At 30.8% G+C, this 12,991-nt stretch overlaps 1 protein-coding gene across 1 annotated transcript in view; it reads right to left on the bottom strand.

The window, feature by feature from the left end:
* The window catches only part of LOC117180247 (esterase E4-like), a 15,553-nt gene extending 2,871 nt beyond the window's left edge, over positions 1–12,682 (bottom strand). Inside the window, exons 1-4 of the mRNA XM_033372639.1 lie at positions 12,400–12,682; positions 11,944–12,103; positions 8,470–8,815; positions 4,533–4,889 (exon numbers count right to left, since the gene is read on the bottom strand). Coding sequence (XP_033228530.1) covers positions 4,533–4,889; positions 8,470–8,815; positions 11,944–12,103; positions 12,400–12,599 — 1,063 coding nt within the window. The 5' untranslated portion in view covers positions 12,600–12,682. The remainder of the gene's footprint in view (positions 1–4,532; positions 4,890–8,469; positions 8,816–11,943; positions 12,104–12,399) is intronic.
* Between the last annotated feature and the right edge of the window lie 309 nt (positions 12,683–12,991).

Below are 12,991 nucleotides of genomic sequence, written 5' to 3'. Positions count from 1 at the left end.
AATAACATTATAGAATGGCTGCTAAGTGACAAATACTATAAAATAGTAATAATATTCTGTGCTTCCAGTGAGCGAAGAGTGAATGGTATTTAACGCTTCTTTGTACTGCATAAAAAAGGTATTTTATGAATACACAGGATAGTTTTTAAATAAAGTGAATGAAATATTACATGCGTAAGCTTTAAATTGACATTGCCTACATTTACTGACAGCGATTAGGGAAAACAGGTGAATCTGAACATAACCGCTTGAAGTTTCGAACGCAACCATGGAAACTATCATGAACTTGATCCGAAGATGCACGGCCTTGGCCGAATGGCCGATCCGAATGCAAATTTAAAGGCGCGAAATATGAAAATACCCCTGTATAATGGCTTCTCCCCTGCTGCTGTGCAATTCAGGTAACATTCAACTCGCCATGTATGTAAGCCCCAGCGTGTCCACTCTTTATAAGTCAGTATAGAAATAAATAATGTGGAAATATTGAAAGTATTGATGAAAAAATGTTGGGAACTACAAACAAATGATTTAGTTATTTATTTATCGTAAGATTTCAAATTCTTTAAAGGCATTTTACATCAATCAAAGGATTGAGAAAGATCTCAAGAAATTTGAAGAGATTTTGATAGACTTTTTAAAAGTATAATGAAAGATGCTAAGGGACTCTGAAGAATTGTAACTGATTTTGATTGATTTATAACAATTTTAAGACTTTTAAAATGATTTCATGAGATTTAAAAAAATTGCTATGGATTTCGAATTTCGGAATTTCAACGAATTTCAAAGAACTACCACCGATTTTGAGATTTTTGAAAAGATTTTATGATATTTTACTAGATCTCTATGGTTTTTCTTCATTTTCACGGATACCAAGAAAATTTGTAAGATTTAAAAACATTTTAAAGGATTTTTGATCATTTCAAATTTTTCCAAAGATATGCGAGAATTGTCGAAGATTATAAGGGATTTAAAAGGATTTTAAAGTATCTCGAGAGACTTCCGTAGATTTCAACAGACCTTGAGAGGCTTCCGCGAATTTGATGGCTCATAAAAAGATTTTGTGAAATTTGAAACTATTCCTGGGATTTAAAAAATTCCAGTACTGTTGAGGGATTCTGATGAATTTCAAAAGATTAGAAAATATTGCCAAGCATTCTAGAAAATGTTGTAACCTTTCAAAACACTTTAAGGGGGTTTCAAAGATTTTAAAGGTTTCCAAAAGAATTTCAAGGGATCTCTAGACAATTTCACGACCTTCAAGAATTTCTAAAAAGATTTGATGGAATATTTTAACAGATTTGAGAATAAACTAAAATACTTCCAAGGATTTCAAGAATGTTTGTAAATTTTCGAATTACTTTCAGAGATACAAAGGATTTCAATGGATCTCAGGATACTCTCGCGGATTTAAAGGCTTGTTTAAAAATTTTACGGGTTTTAAAAATATTTCTACAGAGTTCCAAAAATGATTACCAATATAAAGTGATTTCAACGGATTTGCAGAATTACTTTAAAGGATTTTAGAGGATTTCAAACATTTTCAAAAATTTAAGAAGATTTTGAGATATTCAAAACGATTTTAAAGGATCTCCTGTTACTTTCAAAGATCTTAAGGATTAAAATTTTTTTTGGTGATTTTTGAAGATTTCTAGAGATTTCCAAATATTGCAAAAAATTTAGAGGCATTTTAGCAGATTTGAAAAGGCACTGAAATATTTCCAAGTATTTCAAATGAGTTAAAAAAAAATTCAGAGGATTTTAAGGGATTTTTCTGGATTTCAACGGATCTCGAGAGACTATCACAGATTGTTAGGCTTTTCAAAAGATTTTATGGGATTTCAAAAGATTTCGATACATTTCTATATATTTCAACTGAATCTAAGGGATTTTTAAAAATTTGGTAAGATTTCAAAAAGTTTCGAGGGATTTTAAGGGATTCTGAAGATTTCGGAAAATACCAGTAGATTTCAAGGGATTGTAAAATATTTTAAGAATGTTTTGAGCCATGTCCAAGATTTTTTGGACTTTTCATCGAAATTTTCAAGACTTTTAAACATTTCCACTGACTTTAAGCAATATGAACAGTTTTTTAGAGATTTCATATTGTTTTCACCGATTTAAGAAATTTTGTAACATTTAGAAACGTTTTAAGGGATTTTAAATTGTTTGCACAGATTTAAAAACATTTTGTAAAATTCAGAAACATTTGAGGGGATTTTAAAGGATTTCAACCATCTCCAAACATATCAGAGGATTTTAAGGGATTCTAAAGAATTTCCAGACTTTTTAGGAAAGTTTTACAAAATTTACGCCTTTTCAACGGAATTTACAGAATTTTCAGACGTTATTCAACAGAACACAATTTCTAAGGATTTCGAAAGATTTTAAGGAATTCAAAGAACTTTCACTTGATTAAAAGGATTTTTTTCCATCTCCATGGATTGTGATAGAGTTTGATTTAAATTATGTTCGAGGGCTTTAATGAGCTTTTCTGATTTCCAAAAATTGCGAGGGATTTCAAGAGATTTTAATGGATTGAAAGAGATTCTAAAATATTTTCGCGGATAAGTAATAATTTCGAAGGATTTTCAAATATACCAAGGGATTTGAAAGGGTTATAAAATTTTTCGAGAGTTTTAGTGGGACTTTAATCGATTTTAAGACTTTTAAAAGAAATTTACGGGATTTCACATTTCAAGCAATTCAAGAGTTTTTAAAGTATTTCATGATATTTTAAATATTTCTAGGGATTTCGACGTTTCTTCAAAGGACTTCAAATAATAAGTTTAGATCAATGTTTGAATAACGAAATTCAAAGAATTTATACTTATTTCAATAGACATTTAAGAATTCCATAGATTCCAATGGGCACAAAATTTGGCGACGTCTTTACGACAGCGTTACGACATCTTTACGACAACTTTACGACATCCTATGTCCATGCCGTTGCGCTGTCTTTAAGATGTCGTAAAGACATCGTCAGATCTTGCGACTTATTTACGATATCGTAAAGACAGCGAAACGACATAAACCTAGGATGTCGTAAAGTTGCCGTAAGGATATCGCAACGATGTCGTAAAGACGTCACCAAATTTTGTGCCCACTGGGATATCAAGGGATTTTAGGGGATTTGAACGAATTTTCCACAAACTTGAGGAAATAAATAAAATTTAATTTCAAGGAATTTCCATGGATTCCATTTTTGTTTAGAAATATAAGAAATTAAAAAAAATTGAAAGGGTTTGGAAGACTTCAAGAGATATCAACAAATTTAGTGAATTTCTAAGATTTAAATGAATTTCATAGATTTTTACAACATTTAAAGAATTTTATTGAAACTCCAAGTATTTAAAAAATTTTATGAGATTTTACAAATTTTAAAGGATTTCAACGAATTTCTAAAGAACCCAATTATCTAGTTATTTGCAAATAATTTAAAATAATTTCTACAGATTTTGATCTACATAAGAGATTTCAATGGGATTAAAAAGCGCTAAAAATAATTCGAATGATTTCTACGGATTTTCATAAATTTAACAATTTTTTTGACATTGAGCCCTTCAATTATTTTGCATTATTTATTTCAACGCAATCTAATCATTTTCAATTAATGATTGTTTATAATGAATTTCGTATAATCATAAACCAATTATAGAGATTTCATTGCATGAAAATAATAATAGGCATTCGAGGTCTATCCGGGAAGTATCCGCCAGAAATAACATGAAACCACGCTTTACCACATATTGCTGAATAAGCTGCGATGAACAGGCATTCTTATGGTAAAGGACCCAATCGCCAATCCAAATTCCAAAAAACTAACCTTGGCTCCAAATTTCCAATACAATAGTTTTTGGAATCCCGAGATCGCGATAGCGGTTAGAGTCGCTGTACTTTGGTTTGGCGTGGCCTGCGTTCCAGATTCAGGACACTGGTTACCCCAAACTTACGAAAATCAGTTGCTCCGAAATGTGGATGCTATATTGTTCTAAACTGCGCATGAGTGGAGGCGTGTAGCAAGCGCCGCGTGTGCAAAATGGCCGGACCCAAGGAACCCGAAGGAGTCTCATATATTTTAAAACTTTTTACCGGAGCAAAAAAATTATTGCGATTATTCCGTGACCTTCTATAGGGAATTTTAACGTAGAATCCGAATTTCAATAAATCAAAAGTTGATTTGGCTGTTTTTTTCGAGTTTTTAAAAAAGGAACCGAATGGGGACCTAATGGGATATTTACGGGTACTTTGTAGAGGCTCCATTCTATTCCTTTGGTCCGGACGGGTTAAACTGTTGATTAGGCTGTACGGTCTGTTCGGGGTAATAGATCTCCCAACTCAGTGGAGCCGTTCTACTAAACAGAAATGGTTCTGTTCACTGTGTGATTGGTGGGACATTTTTACATTGTGTTATCGGTTTTACCAAGTTGCACACCGCGTAGGTACGAAGTTAGAGCACAAGGTCGGATACTTTCCGGACGGACCTCGTATATCGTTATAATCTTTTTTCGTAAGTTTAAAAAAAATAGACTCACTGAAAGTTACTAAAAGTCCTTCATCTGCAACAGTACCACTTATAAATGGGTGATCTTTCATTCTATTTTGCGCTATTAAGTTTTTAGGACTGTCTGTCAAAAATGCTTCATCAGATTCTAATTCGTCTGTTGGTGCCCAATCCAATATGGGGAAGTTGTCCTTCGAAAATTCGAGTACGTTCATTAATTTATCAGCGCTTGTTTTTCGTAAGCAATTTATGAAATCTTCAGAGCTGCTGATTGGACAGCCAACTTTTTCAGCAACATTATTTAGGAAAGGTGTAAAGGGGGTTCTCTTTCGATAGGCCCAAGGAGCTAATGCACTTCCACTTTGAATTACATATTGTTGAAAAAGACCTAGAAGAAAATGAGAATTATAATAATTTTTATACACATAACAAAGCAAATGACAATTTTTTATTCAAATTTAAGAAAATAAATTTGAAATAAATCAAAATTAAAATTTCTTTTTTAACGTCTGAGAAAGTACAACGAAAACAGTAGCTAATAATTACGGCAACCTCTTGGATTGATAGGGGGAGGGGGGTGAGGAGTGAGAGACCAACATATCAAAACCGTGGTGCGGTCTCTGAGACCGCACGACCACACTCCATGGTTAAATGTCTTAATTCGAGTCTCTATTTTTATCAGTGTTTTTTTTTACTTCGAATAGTGGTATCAATCGCACGCGTGTAGTTTTTTGATTTTAACTGAAAAATAATTTTTAATATAAAATAAAAATTTCGAATAACTATTCATTTGCTAAAAGTGTCTGTTTACTTAAATTCGAGCTTGAATTAGATTAAATGCATTTATAGACATCTTTTGAAATGTTTTGAAATTTTTAGAAATTTTCTTTAAAAAATTATATTTCAAAATAAAAAACATGCAAAAGGTTTCAGAAAAATTTAACTGAATTTTATTATTATTGTGCAGCCTTTCAAAATTCTTGAAAAGCTATTGATTATTGATAATAATGGATTTGAAAATAATTCTATTAAATTTAATTTTTCAAAACCAAAGCCGAAAAAGTTAGAACAAAATGCCCTAAAACCCTGATGTATCAGAACTAATTTTTTTAAACCTTTCAAAATTCTTAAAAAACTTTTTTCTTAAATTTTGAAATATCTAACTTTTGTATTAAATTTGCATAAAAGATGATTAAGTTGTTTGTGATTCTTTTTAAAATTTCAAAGCTTTCCGAGTATCTTTTAAAATGATTCCAATAAAAAAAATTGACCTAAAAATTCCATACTCTTATTAATTATTTTTGGAAAAAAAATTCTATCACATTTAATTTTTCAAAACAAAACATTATTTCTAATTTTCCAAGGATTCAGAAGAAGGTATTCTTTTTTTTAAACCTTTAAAAATTCCTGATTTTAGACAACATAGAGAAAAATTTAGACAAAAAAAAAATGCAAAAAAAGCTGATAAGAAATGTAAACGAGTTATTGAGTCTGATTTTCAAAGCAGGCCTTTAATTTTTGTATAAATAAACCACAAAAAGTGCCGTTTTTCTATTTGATGTTCCTGGTGCTCGTCAACAACATACAATTTTTTGAAATCGCCTAAGTTTTAAAGAGTAACATTAATTAAAGAAATCTCAATATTATATATTAAAGAAAAAATATATTCTACACAAACCATTTGTTCAAAGAATGTTTTTTTACGATTTTCCTAAATTTATATATTTTTGTAAGTTATATTGCAAGAAATTTGGATAAAACAATAAAGAGATGGAAAATTTTTTTCTTGAGATTATTATTCTTAATATTATAAACAAATTTAATCAACAAATGCATTAATTAGGGATTTTTCGACAGAGAAATTCTTTTCTTCCCACGTCATTTTTTAAAATGTGGAACTTTATGATAATTTTAGAAAAATTCATAATTTGTTGATTAATCCTATGATTTTTTGAAACATATTTAATAACAAAATTCATTATTCTGGCATTTTCCGGCCGAAAAATTAGTTTTTATCAATGCCAGTCCTTTTAGTTGGGAACTTAATGGAAATTTGAGCAACATGTATAACAAACTGATCAAATTGATGATTTTTTAAAACAATTTTTAAAAACAAATTCATTATGAGGCATCTGTCGACGGGCAAATTCTTTTTTTTTCGATTTCAGACTTTTCAATAGGGATTTTTATGGCAAATTTAGAAACATTTATGATTAGCTGATATTTTATGATTTTTTAAACGAATTTAACAAAGAAACGTATTATCTGACATCTACAGAGGAAAAATTGTTTTTTTGTGAAGTCAGTTTTTTTCACTTGAGGATTAAATTATTATTTTATTAACACTCATACTTAGCTGATAAATTATACGATTTTTTAAACAAATTTAATTAGAGTATGTATTATTTGGGCATCTTTCGATTAGAAAGTTTTAATAAAAATTTCAGGCCCACAGCTTAAGTCTCTCATTGCTTTCCTTAATTTAATTAAGCTGCAGCTTTAGGATAATGCATTTGTTTATTAAATTTGTTAAGAAAAATGCATATAATTTATAAACTAAATATGAATTTTACTGAAATTATCACGCAGTTTCAATTAAAAAGACTGACATTGAAAAAAAAAAGAATTTTTTCGTCAACAAATGCCCCAATAATGCATTTGTGTAATAAAATAGTTTAAAAAAGTCATAAGATTGTACAATAAATTATAAATTTTTTTCTGAAATTATCATGAAGTTCCTAATTAAAAAAGTTGTTATGAATTCTGCTAAAATTGTGATAAAGCTTCCAACTTGAAGGACTGGCATGAAAAATCTTATCAGATGTTTTTACATTTTTTTGGGTCAAATCGGTCAATATTTGTGGACTGCACGGTATTTTCAACCAAACAAGTCATTTTGTTCCCACTGTGAGGTAGCGTGTCCGTCCATCCGTCGTGCTTTTTCCAAGAAGGAGAAGTAACCCAGTCAGCACAAAATTTGGTGACGTCTTTACGACATCGTTGCGACATCTTTACGACAACTTTACGATATCCTATGTCCATGTCGTTAAAGCGCGTTTACGATATCGTTACGACACCGTCAGATCATGCGACATATTTACGATATCGTAAAGATGACTTAACGACATGGACATGGGATGTCGTAAAGTTGTCGCAAAGATGTCGTAATGATGACGTAAAGACCTCGCCAAATTTTGTGGCCACTGGGTAAGGTGAATTTGTAACTCGCATTCACAACTCATCTCACAACTCACAACTCACAACTCACAGCAACTTCTAATTGAAACGTCACAAATAACAACTCGCAACTCAAACTGATATAGTGGAAATATGGGTAATGGGGGTAGAGAAAGTAGGGAAAATAAAGGGAGGGGAATTAGGATACGTGTGGGGAAATGAGGGTAGGAGCAGTAAAAGTAGTGTTGAATAATAAAGGGAGTGTAAGTCTGGGACTTAAGGGGAAATGTAGGGGAAATTCCTAGCTCACAACTCACAACCAACAAGTCACAACAACTTCTAATTCAAAGTCACAAATAACAGCTCACAACACAAACTGACGCAGTGGAAATATGTAAAATGGGGATAGAGAAAGTAGGGGAAATAAAGGGAGGGGAATTAGGAGACGTGAGGGGATATTAGGATAGGGTCAGTAAAAATAGTGGTGAGTAATAAAGGGAGTGCAAGTATAGGAATTAAAGGGAAATGTAAGGGGAAGTGATAAGAGGGGAAGTAGATAAGAAAGAATTGAGGGAAATAAGGGGAAGGAAAGGTTGAAGTAGGAAGGGGGGAATTAGGAGAATGCGGGAACGTAAAGGAGGGATAGTATGAGAAAGGGAAGTTTGAGGGGATCTCGCGAATGTTATAAACAATTTGATAGTTTAATTTTAATGTTCGACGTTAAACAAGAATTATGAGTTCAATTAAAAAAAATTTGATTTCTTGGTTTAAGTAACATTTTTTCAGATTACCATTCGATGCATTCGAAAGTACATGAAAATGGACTGAAGCCCCGCCAGCACTTTCGCCCATGATTGTGACTCTGTTTGGATTTCCTCCAAAAAATTTAATGTTTTTCTGGACCCATTTAAGGGCTAGGACTTGATCCTTCAATCCAAAATTTCCTGGAGCTACAGAATCGCCTGTTGAGAGAAATCCAAAAATTCCTAGTCGATAATTCAAAACGACAAGGAGAATATCTTTGTCCAGAATGTATGATGGATGATAAGAAGTGGTTCTACTACTCCCTTCATAAAAACCTCCCCCATGAATCCATACCATTACTGGTAGCAAGGATCTGTCAGAATCGCTGTTCACCTGCTCGCATATAATTTATGTATATTTTTATTACAAAATTGGATTTTATTCTCAAAAATCCCTAATTTCTACTACACAAAGGTGTTTTAACAGATAAATCTGTTAATGTGGCTGATTTCATAAAATAGTTACATGAAATGTCGACCCAGTGGGCACAAGATTTGGCGACGTCTTTACGACATCGTTACGACATCTTAATGACAACTTTACGACATCCTATGTCCATGTCGCTAAAGCGTCTTTACGATATCGTAATTATGTTGTATGATCTGACGATATCTTTACGATATCGTTAAGGCACTGTAACGAGATGGACATAGGATGTCGCGAAGTTGTCGTAAAGATGTCGTAACGATATCGTAAAGACGTCGCGAATTTTGTGCCCATTGGGGAGATTATTTCGTAATACCAACATATGTTGAAGCAAACGTTCAAAACTATCAATAAATAATTGCCCATTGGGCACAAAATTTGGCGACGTCTTTACGACATCGTAACGACATCTTTATGACAACTTAACGACGTCCTATGTCCATGACGTTAAGGTATCCTTACGATATCTTAAAGGAGTCGTATGATCTGACGATGTCTTTACGATATTGCAAAGACACCGAAACGACATGGACATAGGATGTCGTAAAGTTGTCGTAAAGATGTCGTAACAATGTCGTAAAGACGTCGCCAAATCTTGTGCCCACTGGGTGATTATCACATTGAAAAAGGAACGGATTAGAGCAATAGAAATGACTGATTTTTAGTCAGTAGAAGTAAATGATTTTCCTGTTCTAAAAAATAGTAAACTTATTTTTATATACCTATATTTTAGTAAATGATTAAAACTAATTATAAATTGAGTGGCCGGGTGCAAGATCCAGCCGAACGCTTGGACATGCGTGAAAGTATTGTCCAAGCGTCTCAAGAAAAGAAAATTTTCAAAATCGAAAAATCAATTTTTGGAACATGCAGAATTGTAGAGAATAAGGAAATAAAACTTTTTCTGCTAGATTCTTTTTTATGAAACGTTTATTTTCAATAATAAAAGCGAAATATCATATAAAAGTTTCTCTCTGATTTAATTAAGTTTTAAAACTTAAATCGTTTTAAGTTGGCTCAGTATTACTGAAATAAGTTCATGTTTATAGGACTTATTCAAAATAATATAGTGATGCCTAAGAATTCATGGAAAAGTTAAAAATCACATATTGTTTACTAAATATTTATTTAATGTTTTCTAATATTTTAAAACTTTATTGAAAGTGACGGATTAGATCAACAGAAACAACTGATTCTTAGTCAGTAGAGGACACTGATTTGTCAGTTAAAAAAAAATATTATAATTTTCTGTAAATGCCATCATTTTAGTCAATGATTAATACTATTCATAAATAACCGATTATCAAATTGAAAGTAATTAATTAGATCAATAGAAATGACTCATGCTTAGTCGGTAGAAGTAACTGATTTTTCTGTTATAAAAATACTGAAATTATTTCTAAACGCGTATATTTTAGTAAATGATTAATAATATTCAGAAATTATTTATTATCACATTGAAAGTAACGAAATATACCAACAGAATTAACTGATTTTTAATGAGCAGAAATGACTGATTTGTCTGTTATAAAAAAATATAGCAAAATTATTTCTAAATACTTACATTGTTGTAAATCGTAAAAATTAATCATTAATGATTTATTATCACATTGAAAGTCACGGATTAGATCAACAGAAATAACTGATTTTTAATCAGAAGAAATGACTGATTTGTCTATTATAAAAAACTCAATCCTTAATAACTAAATTTTTGTAAATGATGAAAACTATTCTGAAATGATTATCATATTAAAAGCGACTTTTTATATCAACAGTAATAATTTATTTTCAGTCAGAAGAAGTGACTGATTTGTGTTTAAAAAAGTGAAATTATTTCTAAATACCTATATGTTAGCAAATCAATAAAACTATTAATAAATTATTACATATAACATTAAAAGTAACGGATTATATCAAGATAAATGACTGATTTGTCTGTTATAAAAAGTAGTAAAGTATTTCTTAAATTAATTTTTGATTCGTCTTTATTGAGAAAACAATACTTTCGGTTGAAAACTCGTCCTTATTAGTAGAGAAAAAATCTTCTTGGTAAAAAATACATCTTTTTGGTTAAATTAACTGTTTTTTATTGAAAATAAAAAAATTCTTGGCGGAAATATCAACTGTCACAATTTTTGTTTAGACTTAATATTTTTATTGAAAGCTTCACTAATTTGTCAAAAATAAATTTATTTGGTTGAAGATTCATAATTTAAGTTGAAAATCCATCTTTTTGATACAAATTTAACATTTTTGTTCACAATTTCTGTCTTTTTGCTAAAGATTAAATTTGTTTACTGAAAATTGAACTATTTAATTTTTGGCTGAAAATTAATCCTTTTTGGTTGAAAATTAAACTACTGGACTTAGGATTCAACAACCAGGTTGAATTTGGTTGTTATTGAATTTCACCGTTTCTATCTAAAATTCAATCTGTGGTTGAAAATTAAACCAGTTTATTCAAACATTTCTTTTTTTTTCGGTTGAAAATTAATGTATTTTGCAGAAAGATCGTCCTTTTTGATAAAAAATAAATCTTCATTGTAAGAAATATATTTCATTTAATTAGGCTATTGTTTATTTAGAATACATTTTGTTTTAATAGGCACTGTTTTTTATGTAAAATTAAAATGTTTCGAGTTTGAAATATCAACTCTTACATTTTGTTAAAGATTGATCATTTTATTTAAAAATGCGTCTCTTTAGTTTAAAATTTAAATATTTAATTGCAAATTTTTTATTTTTTATTCGTTGGAAATTTAACTACTTTGTTGAAAATTCGTTATTTTTTTTGGTTGAAAATGATTTTTGTCTTAGTTGAAAATTAACACTTTTTATTAAGATACTCGGTTGAAACTTAAATTTCATTTTAAACATTTTATTTTTTTGGTTGAAAATTTAACTGTTCTCTTCAAAATCAATATATTTTTGTATTCGAAACTCTACTGCTTGGCTGAAATTTGAAAAACGATTTTAAAAATTATTTCCGTGAATGAAGATGCACTTAGAAGCTTTAACTTTATTCCCAAACTTACTACTGATATATTGAATTCTCGTAGGGGTGTGTAAACATTCAAATACAAACAGTTTTCATCGCCTTTGATTTTTCCATTTGATTCCTGAGGACAGACATTTGCATCCTTATTAGCTAAACGTACTCCATTCCAAGGTTTTTCAGGCACAGGACTTCTGAACCTAATTAAAAAAGAATGATCATTTAGAAAAATAAACAGTTAGCAAATAAAAAATGATAATAATAAAAATATCAGTTTTAATTAAATGACGAATTAGTAGAAAACTACTTGGCCAAATAAAATACACTCGGCTCCTGATATAAGGACCCCCGGCTTACGATATTCCTGGAACTGATTGCCAATGACGTTTACATTCCCCCGAGTAAGGATCAAGGCCACTGCAAGCTATTCAAGACATTGGTCTTATATCGAGAGTTGAGTGTAGTGAAAATTAGAATATTACCCTGAGTTTATTACCTGAGTTCTCCAACAGGTGGCTCTGCAAATGGAACACCAAGAAATGCTGTAATATTTTTGCCATTCCTTGTTACAAATGTTGTTCCTTGAAGGAGCCCTTGAGATATTTTCACTAAAGGCTCTGCTACTAACTGGCTTAAAAATACAAGATATAAAAAAATTAATGTCGATGCTTGTGAATTGTTCATGATTTTTAACATTTATTCCAGAAGAACACAAAAATTGTGAAACTGACGACACGCAATGAACTCTTTATATAATTATTGCATGGGTATGTGAATGCTCAACAGCAACGAAACCGACCTTTAAACTGACAGATTTCTCAGTGCAAAAAAAACTATTCTGAGATAGCAGCAATCTGCTTAACCTTTATACTTTAATAATTGACTAAACAAGTATTATCTAACATTTCGAGAAATTATGACATCAGCGATAAAATTGAGTTAAAGTTTTCCAATCTTTTATGAAAAATATTGTGATTTCTTTTCAAGCTGTATAATTTTCACAGTAATAAGCAGTGATGTAGTCGAGGCCTATTGGGCCCTGGAGGCGTCAGGCCACTTTTGCCGAAGACCTAATGGCACCAGGCTAA

The sequence above is a fragment of the Belonocnema kinseyi genome, chromosome 9 (assembly GCF_010883055.1).
Source record: "Belonocnema kinseyi isolate 2016_QV_RU_SX_M_011 chromosome 9, B_treatae_v1, whole genome shotgun sequence".
NCBI classification, from domain to species: Eukaryota; Metazoa; Arthropoda; class Insecta; order Hymenoptera; family Cynipidae; genus Belonocnema; species Belonocnema kinseyi.
The sequence above is the reverse complement of the archived record's forward strand: the minus strand, read 5'-3'. Positions and strand labels throughout refer to the sequence as shown.